Raw genomic sequence first — 14,866 nt, forward strand, 5'->3', positions numbered from 1 at the left:
TTTTTTTTTTTTTTTTAAGTTGGCTATGTGTAAAAACATTTATCAGACTATTTTTGAGATATTACGTAAAAAATACATGGCCCAGGCCTCCCGTCTATAAAAGATGAAGTTGGATTCTTCATCCTTCCTTCTAGTATTCTATATTCAGTTGTATGCTGTATTTCAAAGTACACAAGAGAGGAAATGTATCCTATTTATTCATTATATTTGGAAAAAAAGGAAAGAAAATTAAATATGCTTTCCTAGCTACAGTCATAATAATAACATTATGCAAAGAGATTGAAACAATGTATTGGTATAGTTCTGTTTGGGAATTTTAGCCTCAGTTACTGTCACTGAGGTGGAAAAATAAGGTTAACCAAATCAGTTCAATGGCGAAAAATCTAAATGATAGTAAGCTGAAGAGCGGTTAGTGTAACATACATTTCTGTTCATTCATTCATTCACTTACTCATTCTATTAATTTACTAAGTTTTGGATACAGCAATGAACAAAATGAACAACTCTCCTTGCCCTCAAGGAGCTTACATTTTCATGAGAAAAACAATGAGCAAAATAAATAAGTTTTAATGATAAATGCTATGAAAAAAATAAAACAGGGATACATGAGAGTATAGTTTAAAGTAAAATACTGTATACACACACATATACATATGTTATTTTATATATTAAAATAGTAAAATGTTTAAGTATTAAAAAACAATTGAGTTATTTGGCTTAATATTTATATTTCCTAATAAATTACACATTGTACTACTACTTTAAGTAAATTTTAGTGGAGTTTATTTATTTTAGAGCTTATTTTAGATAAAAATAAGTATCATTTAGAAATTTTAATGTTTCTTTCCACATAGCAAAAGAAAGGAAACTTTCATGATGGATAATAACAGTAATTTGATGATAATATTAATAATAGGTAAATCTTACCAAAGGTGTACTGTGTGCCAGACATTGACCCCAGTGCTTTGTGTATATTAAATCAATAATTGTCTGAGAGTAGGTACATACCACTCGGTCTCCATTTTATAGAGGCAAAAGCTTGGCACAGAGAGGTTAAGCAGCTTTTCCAGTATCACACAGGAAGGAAAACCAGAGCTGAGATTTAATTTAAACTCAGGCAGCTTAGTTCCAGAACTAGCACTTTTTTTTTAAAGTAACAAAATATTGCTTAAATCTAATTGTCTTATTATTCATAGCATAAACAAACAAGCTTCAAGATAAATATAAGAAGTAGCAGTTTAAAAAAAATAATAAGTAAATAAATAAGAAGTAATGTTTTTAACAATTGCATATTATTACATACTGCTTATACCAGATGTGAAGAGGAAGATGGATCTATTGACCTTAGAGTCAGAAACTACCTAAAAAATCATAAATGAAGATTAAGAAAATCATATATCAAACTTTTAAAATCATCTGTTTAATGTACCATAAACAACTTCCTCACCAACAAATGGGGAGACACATAGCAGATCAAAAGCTAATTCCTTAGAATGCAACAAACTCTTACCGAACAATTAGAAAAGGATTACTAATCTAATGAAAACATGGACAAAAAACATGAATAATCAAGACAGAGATAAATACAAGCCAAAACATATGAAAAGATATTTTGTCTTTTGCCTATTTAAGACATGCAGTTTTAAGAAGTGGGTCTAGGTAAATCATTAAGTAATGGCTAATAGGGAGACAGATTTGTAGTGGTAATCAGAAGTGGCAAGCTGGCAGCTGGTAGGTGTACATGGGAGCTGTGGCTGGAGAGCATACCAGCCAAAATTCCAAAAGCCCTACGGAAAATGATTTTGAGTGACTGTTTTCTCAAGGGTGATTTATAGCTAGTACATTCCTGATACATCAATGAGAAGTTAATTTATTACATAAAGTGGATGCCTCAGGCTATTAACATTCTCTCTTAGACCTTCTGTTGAGAAGACCTGGTTATTAGGATTGGAAATAAACGCAGTACATTCAGGAGACCTGACCAGTAGAAACGCAGAGATAATTTTTTGACAATTGTATAAAGAGGATAAAAGAAAAAATTTTAGGGACCAAGGATAAGTATGAGAGAGTCAAATGTGGTCAATGTTCTTTCTTATTGTAGGTTAATTTTCATGAATTCACTTGGGTCTTACCTAATGCAATTTAAAAATCCACATATGAATATTCAATTCATGCATTAAAGTGTTAGAATTTGTTATTTCACTAACTAAAAAAATTACAATACAGCAAGAAAATAGTCTCCACTATGCTATTTATAATCCTGCCTATGTATTTTATTTTCAGGGAACCTTTCATTATTTTATCAGGAGGTTTGTCCTATGATACTGTAGGAAGAAGACCCTGCTTAACAGTTATGCATGGGAAAAGTACTGCTGTGCTGGAAATGGACTATTCAATTGTCGATTTTCTAACGCTGTGTGAAACACCATACCCAAATGGTAATAAGCTTTGCATCTTTAAAACTCATTCTCTATAGAGATCTGCTATTCAGAACAAAGACTTACAGGTTTTCTAAATAGTTTCCTTATCCTCGTATGCTATAATTCTTCTGGGGGAGAGTCGCTGTCTTCATAACTTTGCAAGTTTTATCTCAAGAAGTTAATTTTGGTTAATAAGCTTTATCATACAGCTTCATACAGTTGTGTAGGCTAATAAGTCAAATTCATTGAGCAAGATGGCAGGCTGAAAATTCAGGAAAGAGTTGTTGTCTTGACGCAGAATTGCTTCTTTTTTAGAACCTGTCTTTGCTCTTCAGGCCTTCAGCTGATTGAATGAAGCCCACCCACATTATATCTGATAATCTACTTTACTCAAAGTCTACTGATTTAAATGTTAATCCCCTCTAAAGAATACCTTCACAGCAACATCTGGATTGGTGTTTAACTGAACAACTGGACACCAAAGCAGTGATGAGCTGACATAAAATTAACCATCACAACTAGTATATATTCTTTCAAGAGGAATTTAAATCTGGATCTGTTTTACTTCATTTGAAGCTAATTGAAATGTAAAGCTGTAATGCATTTTATGGTTAAACAGATGCATATAAAATATCTAAGAAAGAGATTATAGTAGTATAGTAGTACTCAAGTTCCTATGAGATCCGATAGTAAGAATTGTTCTTACGGGTGTTCCGATTTAAATTTTGGGTTTGTTGTCCATGCCCTGCCTTGGATTTTGCAATACCATAGAAGTTACTGTGAACTTCTTGTCTTAGTCATTTTTACAAAACTGAAATAATTTTGTCTGAGTTACTATACAGATTTATCTCATTTAAAACAAAATAGTCTTAAATTACATGAAGAATGTTACATACTTGAGAGAATGGAACAAAATAAAAAAACGAGCAAATTTTTATTACCTAATTTGCTGTCTTCTTGCATATTTAAAACTGTTGTTCATGCATCATTTGCCTGTTCCAGATTTTCAGGAACCATATGCTGTGGTGGTTCTTCTGGAAAAGGATTTAGTACTTATAGACCTTGCACAAAATGGGTAAGAAATAAAATTTGGTGAGAGATTATTTTAGCCATGTGGTGAAAAAGACTTTTTAGCATAGGGTTGGCTATTTCTTTTATTTGAAAAATGCTACATTTATATCCATAATCTTGACCTCTTTTTACAGTTCCATACACACATTTCTAATTACCTGCCAGACTTACCAGATCTAGTATGTTGCTCATATAGAATTTCCATTTTTTAAGTCAAAATTTGTTGAATTTCTGAAATTTCATATGATTCAACCTAATACTTGAGCACCCTGGGGGCACACAAAATAAGTCCAAAATTGATCCCATCACAGTTTTCCTCCAGATAAGCTCTGTGGTCTCCCCACCCCCATGCACTCTCTGTGGCACTATCCTAAATATCGTTGTTGGAGTAATTTTACGTGCAGCACCAAGCTTGTCACTGTCCTGTTTTAAGAGTCTTACACTCTACTGACAGAGCCAACTGGGCACCCTTTAAACCACTTTAAACCACTGTGGTCTCTACTGTTTGATTTGAAAGCACCTTCTCAGCCTGCTACTCTACACAGTAGAAACTTAGGATACCTTTCCAACCTGATTTCTCACTATCTTCCTACAGGTGCCTTACTCCCTAGAAAAACTGAACTGTGATCATATTTCAGTGCCTTTTCTTATATGGCTCCCAACAACTGCAAACTTCACTTGCTTCACTGCTATCAAAACGCCATATAATTTTCAAAGGCAGCCCTCATTTCCTCTCTAAACGTTTCCCCTTTCTCTTACACACACACACACACACACACACACACACCTGATCTATGAATTGCCACCATAGCTCCTTTGTAACTTTTTGTGGTATTTGCCATATTCTGCTTTTTCTAACATAGATAATAGTATGTTTACTTATAATTTCTTTGAATGAAAAGATGTTGTATTATTTATTTGTATCTCCTGTGAGATAATCATTAAATATTTAATTGAGTTTACCCATTCAGTATTCAGTGTTTCTCAATTAGGAGCAGTTTTACCACCACCAACCCCCCCCCCCCCTTGACAATGTGTAAACGTCTATTATGGACGCTACTGGCATCTAGTGGTAGAGGATAGGGATGCTGCTGAACATCCACAGTGCACCTGAGAGTCCCTCATAATAAAGAAGTACCTGATCTAAAATGTGAATAGTACCAGGATTGGGAAACCCTGAAGTATAAGTGAACAGCATTATTTACCTTATTTTAAGGCATTCCTAGATTTACATCAGCTCAGTATGTGCTACCTGTAATTATCAATTGGGTATTTTTTTTCCTTTTTTAAAAATTACAAGACCATAGTGGATCAAAGGAATTAAAAATATTATTTCTAAATGACAGTCCTGGGGACACCTGGGTGGCTCAGTCGGTTAAGCGTCTGCCTTCAGCTCAGGTCATGATCTTGAAGTCCTGGGATCAAGCCCTGCATTGGGCTCCCTGCTTAGTGGGGAATCTGCTTCTCCCTCTGCCCATCCCCCCACTCATGCTCGTGCACTCTCTCTCTCTTAAATAGAATCTAAAAGATAAATTAGCAATAAAAAAGTAAATGACAGTCCCAGAATAACTTATTCTTTTTTTTTTTTTTTTTTTTTAAGATTCACTTATTTATTTTAGAGAGAGAGAGAGTGCAGGGGCGGGGGTGTGCGGAGGGAGAGGGAGAGACAGCCCTAAGCCAAGCCCACTCCACGCTGAGGGCAGAGCCCAATACAGGGCTGGGTCTCACGACCCTGAGCTCAGGACCTGAGCCAAAACCAGGAGTTGAATGCTTAACTGACTGTGCCACCTAGGTGCCCCTAGAGTAACTTATTCTTAATAGATTTTTTTTTTCCCTTAGCTAAGTTTTCAAATATTATGTGAGACTTTTATGTGTGGTCTGTACCAAAATTTAAGTTGAAGAAAATACTGTGTGAATAACCTGTGACTAGGTATTTTATTTGGCAAATGGACCAGTTAAATGTATGATAATAGTAGGATCATTGAGCCTAAGGATTATAAAGTTCATTTATAAAGAGAAAAAAAGCTACCTGCTGTTTTTTTAATTCATGTTTCTGTTTGATTTTTTTTTTCCCCTGTGTTTTTATGTGTGGTTGAGGAATGAGTAATGACAATTTGGTTCATTTTGAAATCTAGAAAGGACTTTTCCAAAATTATTCTTCTCTAATTTTTAAATTATTATCAGTAGTAGACTGATAAATACGTCTAATTTTTGCAGATGAGCCACTCTGAACTTTTTAGACTTTTTAAGCCATATTCTGGTTTTCCCGATATTTTTAAGTAACCATTCTCAAGAAATTCAAACCAGAAAAGAAATATCATTGTATATTTACTTAATTTTACTTTAAGATTTTTGAAAGCATTTTTTGCTTTATTTAATGAAATAATTTCGTATCTAGAAAACCTTTAAGGTAGAATTTTATTTAGATTATCACTGAAAACAAGAGAGCATCTCTAGATTTAATATTGTACTAGGTATCACATTGATGGAGAAAAGAGAACTGAAAATTTGTATTAGCTCTACTGACATAAAAATGAGGCATCTGTTGGTTGAGAACCTTATACCTTAATGGTTAGGAGCACAGTTTAAATTCTGCTTCTTCTTGCTAGCTGGCGTGCCTTTGGCACATTACTCTAAGTGTTTGTTCTTCAGTAAAATGCCCACATCATAAGTTTCAGTGCAAGAAGTAAATAAGATAAATGTATACATAGAGCACTCGGTCCAGTGTGTGCCACATGGTACATAGTTCTAATTGCAACTTTTCTGTTTATTGTTCTGAGCAACTTGCATTATAAAAGATGCCAATTTTTTTACATATTTGCACGAAGTAAATCTTAAATCTCTATGGGAAAATGTATGTAATTTCTAAAAATACGGAGAACATTGTATCTCAAAAGTTACAATATAAATTCAGATAATACATTATATGGACCTTCAGAGGATGTTATCTTTAATCAAAGTTAAAAAATTGTTTTCATCCCAAAGCTGTACATATTTTTTTAAAGTTTTCATTGTTGTATTAACTTTGTTAAATTAATAAATATTTTTCTTTTCTTGTTGTTAAAGATATCCTATATTTGAAAATCCCTACCCTTTGAGTATACATGAATCCCCTGTTACATGTTGCGAATATTTTGCTGATTGTCCTGTGGACCTTATTCCTGCACTTTATTCTGTTGGAGCTAGACAGAAACGGCAAGGTTACAGCAAAAAGGTATTGAACATGAGTTTTAATATTTAATGTTACATTTCAGTATTTTACATTTATCACCTTGAAGTATTTGATAACATTGATATCTTTTTTAGAGAAAATATATAGAAAGTCCTTTTTGGAAGCAAAATATGTTGTTTACTGTTGTCATAGAAATATGTATGGAGATGTATGGTTGGAAGTTGTTTTATACAATAATCTTTTTTTTATAGGAATGGCCCATTAATGGAGGTAATTGGGGCTTGGGTGTTCAAAGTTACCCAGAAATAATTATTACGGGGTAAGTAGAATCCTGTTTTGCCATTCAATCACTAATAGCTAAATATAATTAAGACTACATGAACATTAATTAATTAGGCAAGTAGTACTTTCCTTTATGCTGTAATGTATTAAGAAATATTGTTGCCTAGAACCTGCCAACTTACCCTGAATTTTACCTTTCTTCATTTGGTTGCTATCTTTTCAAATAACAGTATACTTCAAAGAAAGAAAAAATGTGATTTTTTTTTTTCTTTCTTCACAATTTTAACTCATTTGCTTTTCATAGGCATGCTGATGGGTCAGTTAAGTTCTGGGATGCTTCCGCAAGTAAGTATTTTGAATATTATTGTTATATGTTATACAATCATTGCTTCTATACAACTTTTTTTATAATAATTGTGTAACCAACATTTAATTTAAAATTTGGAGGCTATAAAAAAATAAATAAAATAAAATTTGGAGACTATAAAATTAATACATGATTTATCAAATATATGAGTTTAGAATTTCTAATAGATGTAAGATATTTTTAAGGATATTAACCAGTAAATTAAGAATGATTCTCAACAGAAGTAATCAGATCCTTTCTTCAAAATTTCCTTAAGCTTTCTCTCTTTTTTTTCAAACTTTCTCTTTTTAACTCCAAGATAAGAGAGGGAATATATTTTGGGGCGCCTGGGTGGCGCAGTCGTTAAGCGTCTGCCTTCGGCTCAGGGTGTGTTCCTGGCGTTCTGGGATCAAGCCCCACATGAGGCTCCTCCACTAGGAGCGTGCTTCTTCCTCTCCCACTCCCCCTGCTTGTGTTCGCTCTCTTGCTGGCTGTCTCTCTCTCTCTGTCAAATAAATAAATAAATAAATAAATAAAATCCTTAAAAAAAAAGAGAGAGGGAATATATTTCAAATCAGCATAAATTTGTGGAATAATTTTAATGCCTGATTATAAGCTAACAGTAATTTGTGCTGTCTTTGCGAAATATATATGTATGGTGGTTACACAATAGCAAAAAAGGAAAGAATGCTTTGAATTGTCAATGTTTGCAAAACATACATAGTGAGCAGTGAGAATCCAGTTAACTCGGGATATTTTTGTGTTTCATCATGTAGAAGTGTGAGATAGTATTAGTACCTTTTATAGAGAAAATATTTAGAAAATCATTTTAGAAAGGAAATTTGTTCTTTATTATTTTCATTATATTTATACTTTTTTTTTTTACAAAATCTTTTCATCAGTAATATTTTTCAGGTTACCTAAATTCATCATCATGATGCATTTTGTTTTTTAATGAATACAATTTTTTTGGTCAATAGGTACAGTGATTCCATTATCTAAAGGTAAAATAGAGAAATGTAGACCTGGAAATAAAAATATGGTTCAAATAAATATAGGCTATTTTCCTTAGATAGTATGTCTGATTACATGTTATTTTATATTTGTTGTATTTGTACTAAAGTATCTAACATGTTTTTTTCTAGTAACTCTACAAGTATTATATAAACTAAAGACATCTAAAGTATTTGAAAAGTCAAGAAATAAAGATGACAGGCCAAACACAGACATTGTAGATGAAGACCCGTATGCCATTCAGATCATCTCCTGGTGTCCAGAAAGTAGAATGCTGTGCATAGCCGGAGTTTCAGCTCATGTTATTATTTATAGATTCAGCAAACAAGAAGTGATTACAGAAGTCATTCCGGTAATAGTCTCTTAATTATTTTCAGTGTCAGATGTCTGACATTTTTAAAATTTCTGAATTATTTAGATTATTTGGAGTCAGTTTTATCTAGAATTTTTAAGAACACGTAAGTGTTTACATTGCCATCTATCTTTTGTGGAAAATAGCATACTTTATCTTTTTAGTGAGCATTTAAATTTAAGTCCTTGTGTATACTATATGTTTCATTTAAGGAAAGTTAATATGAATATAAGCATACTTTAATTTGGTATTAACAGGAATGCCGTAAATTCTAAAATAATTGTATGTGTGTGTTCTCGCATGTATACACACAATCATTTTTTAAAAACTGAGTCAGAAACATGTTTTTATGGTTTCACTCATTTATGGAACATAAGAAGTAGGAAGATCGGTAGGAGAAGAAAGGGAAGAAGAAAGGGGGGGTGGTAAACAGAAGGGGGAATGAACCATGAGAGACTGTGGTCTCTGGGAAACGAACTGAGGGCTTCATAGGGGAGGGGGGTGGGGGAATGGGATAGGCCAGTGATGGGTATTAAGGAGGGCACGTATTACATGGTGCACTGGGTGTTATACACAAGTAATGAATCATGGAACATTGCATCAAAAACTAGGGATGTACTGTATGGTGACTAACATGATATAATATATAAATATATTATAAATATATATATATAATATATAAATATATAAAATATATTATAAATATATATATAATTATTATAAAAAAAGAAACATATTTTTTCTTTGCTAAATCTTAACCTTTAGAAATGTTACGTTTTTACCTTTAAAAATGTTATTCCCACAGAAGCATATGTGGGTGTGTGTATAAACTGTATAAAATGAATAATTATTAAAAGTAGGTGATCTGTCTTTCTTTTACAACAGATGCTTGAAGTTAGATTGTTATATGAGATAAATGATGTGGAATCCCCAGAGGGCGAACAGGCACCGCCTTTGCCAACACCAGTTGGGGGCGCCACTCCTCAGCCCATGCCTCCTCAGTCTCATCCTTCTACCAGTAGCAGTTCATCTGATGGGCTTCGTGATAATGTCCCTTGTTTAAGGTAACTTATTAAAAATACAGATATCTTGGAAATTATTTTTTTAATTTAGATTAATTATAAGCTTTTTACGGTAATATTTTCCTGTGACATAAGATCATTTCTTTCTGTGTGTTGCTGTGGTTAATCCAACTCATTTTTCTGTGGCATCAAGAGGAGTATGATTGAATTCTGTGATTTTTATCTTTAAAGTGCTAAGATTTGATCTTTACACATACTGGTAGAATAGCATGGATCTTTTCTGTATATGTACCTCAATCTTCCAAATCCATGGATGTTTTCTAGTCTGGATTCATATGTGGATTAAATGTATATGTAGACTGCTTTCTATATGTAGACTGCTTTTCTACCACTCTGAACATTGTACACATAAAGTATTATACCCATCTATCCCCCATTTTGCGTTTTTAACCTATCCTGCCATTTCTTGATCCAATTTCTGATTTTGGGGGCCAATTGGGGATTGCGCAGCAGGCATGGCTGGCTTATTTTTGCTTAAGAAATTTTTTTTCTTCTTACTAAGTAAATTAAGAATTCCATGAGTTCTTTTTTATTTTATTTTATTTTATTTTATTTTGTTTTATTTTATTTATTTGATAGAATGAGAGAGCACAAGCAGGGGGAGTAGCAGAGGGAGAGGGAGAAGCAGGCTCCCCGCTGAGCAGGGAGCTGGATGCAGGACTTGATCCCAGAACCCTGAGATCATGACCTGAGCTAACGGCAGCTGCTTAACCAACTGAGCCACCCAGGCTCCCCCCATGAGTTCTGTGTGTCTTCATCACTGAAGTTTTAAATGTGCCCATATACGCACTTCTGATATTTTCCTAGAATGCTTGTTTCTGCTCTAATCTAATGGGCATGTTAAATATGCCAAAAAAAAAGGTGAACACTTCTTTGAACCTTACCTAAGTTATCCATAAGGAGAAAATAACAGACTCAGACTCTTCTATAAAAAAGAACACTCAAGTCTTCATTTCTGTCTCTTGAGATGGACAGCTGCCACTGATTAGTGGTATTTCCCTGAGAAAAATGAGAACTTCTGCTCAGCCAGCATACAGTTCTGAGTGTAGTGCCTTACAGACTTTGCGTGAAGTGACTGTAACTCAGTTCATATTTGGAGTACCCTTAGTGATTCATATTTACCTTAAAATTTGGACAACAAATTTGGTCAGGTGTCATGGTCTTCTTCAGTAGAAGTACCAACTAAATGACTCAAAAGCATCCTTATCTCTGAGTTTGGTGTCAGGAGATTTAATATTGAGTAGTCTTCCTGCTGTCCTTTTATTACACTGTCACTCAGGAATTATTGAAGTAAGCAGGCTTTGCATAAGTTTTACAAGAGCAATTATTAGAGAAAAAGTCTGAGCAATCAAAAATGTTCTCACCTTAAAGTAGATTTTTTTTAATAGTAAAAGTAGTCACACACAGAAATATACTACTCACTTTAATTTTAATTGATGTAATTAATAAATTAAAAAAGGAAAATTTTATCTTCCAAATCCACTCGAAGTTTTCTGATGCAGATATTACAGGTGTTCTATCTAAGTGTCCCTCTCCCTCTGCCTCTCCCCCCTGCTTGTGCGCTGGCTCTCCCGTGTAAGCTTGCATGCGCTCACTTTCTCTTTCTCTCTGTCAAATCAATCAATCAATCAATCAATCTTTTAAAAAAATAAGTGGCTGTATTCCTTAAGTCTCACATTCTTATAAGCCCCACCCTTACGCCCCCTAAGATGTATATAACAAGTTTAACTAATAAGAAATTTGTATGAGTTTACTCAATAAAGTGAGGTTTGGGAATACATTTATCTTTTTGCTGAGTAGTTCACTTGCAAACTGTACCATCACCTCAAACTTACCACATATTCTTGCAAAACTAGCTCTTCATCCTGACACAGTTTTCTTTTTCTCTTTTTCTTTTCTTTCCCTGTCTCTCTCTTTTTTCTTTCTTTCTCTTTCTCTTAACTTAGAATCACTCTAATTTTCTCCCCTAATCTCCCTCTAATGATCCTTCAGATCGTTCATTCCTTCAAATACTAAGTACCTTCTCTGCACTAGAGTGTTAAAAGTAACTACAAGGTTTCTGCCTTCATGAAGTTTAGAAGCATTTTTGATTCTTCATAATGTGTTTCAAATCTACCGTTTTCTTATTGTTTTACAAAATTACAGGCAATTTTTAATTGTTCTCCTATTCTACTTCATCTTGTAAACCTCCACCAAATTAATCTTAACAAAGTATTTCTTATAAACTTTCATTGGCTCTTAATTCCTTAAAATAATGAAAATATATTTTGCATAAATTGATCACTGACAGCTCTTTCATAGGCACAGCGTCCTCATACTGTGATTAGGTAGTAATATTCCCTTTTTTAGACAAGAGGACAACTGGAAAATGGCAGAGCCAAGACTTAAACTCTAGCTTTTCAAAAACCCTCAGTTCTTTCTACCAACATCAGACCTTTCCAACCAGGCCTTACAGACCCTCTGAAGTCTGACCTTAGCCTATCTTACTATATTGATTTCTCACTGTTACTACACATGCCTCCACTGTAGGCAAACTTACACTCTTGTTAAAATCTTGCACTGTGGGTTTCCTACTTCTTGTTTGCATATGTTTGCAAAAGCAATATATTTTGAGCACCTATTCAGCAATTATTGAGGAAAGAGTCTACAATCAAAATTACCCAAGAGTACATTTTTTTAATAGTGAAAGTGTCATGCACCCAGAAATAAATTTCTCACTTTTTTTATTTTTTGATTTTATTTATTTATTTATTTATTTATTTATTTATTTTTATTTTTATTTTTTTTAAAGATTTTATTTATTTGACAGAGATAGAGACAGCCAGCGAGAGAGGGAACACAAGCAGGGGGATTCGGAGAGGAAGAAGCAGGCTCATAGCGGAGGAGCCTGATGTGGGGCTCGATCCCACAACGCCGGGATCACGCCCTGAGCCGTAGGCAGACGCTTAACCGCTGTGCCACCCAGGCACCCCCCTCTCACTTTTTTTTAAACTCATTATGTTTTTGGCCATTTTTCATTTTCTTACACTATATATTTAAGTCTACTTTTCCAACTTGCATTTTTTTTCTAACTTGATTTTTTCTTCCTCTTCTTAATTCTTGGGCTTCCCATTCTCCTCATTCTTCTCTCCATTCCTCCCTCCCCTTCCTACGCATTCTATTTTTTCTCCCTCCCCACTTCCAACCCCCCCAATTTATAATGGGAACTTATATATGATTTCTTATTTTTGTTATTTATATACATGTTTTGTCTCCAACTAGATTAAATGCCTATAGAGAGCAGGATTCAGTTTTTTCATTTTTGTATATTTAATACAATTTCATATATAAAGTTACTTTTTGCATAGTTATTTATGCATGACTTTATAATTACATAAGCTAATAAGGTATGGAAGATGAGTTAAAAGGTAATATGTTTTCCTTTATTACAGAGTTAAAAATTCACCACTTAAGCAGTCTCCAGGTTATCAGACAGAACTAGTTATTCAGTTGGTATGGGTGGGTGGAGAACCACCACAACAAATAACCAGCCTGGCAGTCAATTCTTCATATGGATTGTAAGTAAAATTTATGTGTTTCTCAGTCTCTTCATAGTATTCTGTATATTTTTTATTTTTAAAAATAGGATGATCTTTATTATAGCATCAGTTAAAAAGTTGTGTATCTTTAATTTCAGATCAGATTTAATGTTTATTTGGAAAATAATTCTGTTCCGAATAATTTACTCTGGATACGCTTATAGTGCTTCCCAATGAATTAAGATAAATGTTTAAAGTCAATATGTCCTCTCCTGGATATACTCTCAGAAATGATTTCCTTATTAATGCTCAGTATAATGGAGGTCTAACAGCATCAACTCAGAAGACTTTGTTAAGCTAATTCTGTAAATGTTGAACCAAAGCTATATAATTTCTTTTTTCTACTTCCAAAGTTCACTTATATAAATTATAAAGGCATAGTAATAGTTTAGTAAGTATTTATACTAGAGTTGTATCATCAATTCATACCTTTAAGTATTGACTATTAACTATACATACTTTTTATTATAATTTGGTAGACTTACAAAGTATTTTTGTTTGTTTTAAAAATCAACATTGTGGTATAAGAGAAGCCATACACTATTTAGTCCCAGGGCTATTTATTGGTATGCGGGTCACTGTCTTCTTTTATGCTAGCCCTAGGGACTCATTCATCTTTCTTCTTCCTCCTGGAGCTATTACCATTCACTCTGTCTTTTACAGGTGTATACCCAGCTAAGACTGGCTATAGTCTGAGATCATCATGTCTCAATGTCTTTTATTTGCTACCCCACGTGTAAGAACACAAACCTTCTCTCTTTTAATATTTCACTGCCCTCAACCATAAAGAAAGAGGGAATAAGAAAAAGAACCAGTAGGAAATTTGAAAGGAAGTTGCAAATCAGTTGATCACAGGTTCATGGACTCACAGTTAACATTTTTTTAGCCCCTCCTTGTATGTTTTTAATATTTGAACTAGCTGCCAAGATTATTTAACGTGAAATCCATATTTAGAGCTTTAACTGAAAAATCTGATTACCTGGCCCATTGTTTCCATTCCTGCTTGGCAGCGGTCAGCATGAACAGAATTGAAACTTTTCCTCTTTAGATGGGTCATCCAAAGTCCTTGTCTTGCCTGTTTGTATTACTTACAGAGTCCCTCTGTACATTTCAGTTTTCGACTTCTGGCTTAAGACATGTTAAAAGAGTCAAATTCCTTTATTCATAGTGCTTGGTTTGTAGTTCCTGACTCATAATTGGGAAGGTACTTGGAGTACTCCAAAGGGAGACCTCCAAGATTATGCTTTCTACTTTTTATTCTTGACTGTATAGATTACTAAAACTTTCCCAGAGATAAAATCCCCCACTTCCCTAGTGGAAGAGAATAAGTCTTCCCCTGAGCTGCTCAAAATGCCCCTAAGTCAGAAAAATAGTGGTCACATTTCCTATGGTGGAGTTTTATGTCTGTGATCAAGTTTCACTTCCTATGCCAACATTTTTTTTTAATGATAACGACTTTTAATCATTAGTGTCTGCTGAAGATCTACATAGTTCCATGAGAAGGCTTATATAACCTGTATTTTCATGTCTCTGATAGTTTTTAGTTACA

General features: G+C 33.7%; 1 protein-coding gene across 5 annotated transcripts in view; it reads left to right on the forward strand.

Annotated features, from left to right (window-relative positions):
* Window positions 1-14,866, forward strand: part of STXBP5 (syntaxin binding protein 5) — a 159,607-nt gene that overhangs the window by 89,269 nt on the left and 55,472 nt on the right. For all 5 annotated transcript variants that reach the window (XM_040627929.1, XM_008695061.2, XM_040627930.1 and 2 more), the window contains exons 10-17: window positions 2,284-2,438; window positions 3,423-3,495; window positions 6,558-6,705; window positions 6,915-6,982; window positions 7,250-7,290; window positions 8,437-8,657; window positions 9,543-9,721; window positions 13,171-13,296. In XM_040627929.1, coding sequence (XP_040483863.1) covers window positions 2,284-2,438; window positions 3,423-3,495; window positions 6,558-6,705; window positions 6,915-6,982; window positions 7,250-7,290; window positions 8,437-8,657; window positions 9,543-9,721; window positions 13,171-13,296 — 1,011 coding nt within the window. The remainder of the gene's footprint in view (window positions 1-2,283; window positions 2,439-3,422; window positions 3,496-6,557; window positions 6,706-6,914; window positions 6,983-7,249; window positions 7,291-8,436; window positions 8,658-9,542; window positions 9,722-13,170; window positions 13,297-14,866) is intronic.

Source organism: Ursus maritimus, unplaced genomic scaffold (genome assembly GCF_017311325.1).
Source record: "Ursus maritimus isolate PB19 unplaced genomic scaffold, ASM1731132v1 scaffold_13, whole genome shotgun sequence".
Taxonomy (NCBI): Eukaryota; Metazoa; Chordata; class Mammalia; order Carnivora; family Ursidae; genus Ursus; species Ursus maritimus.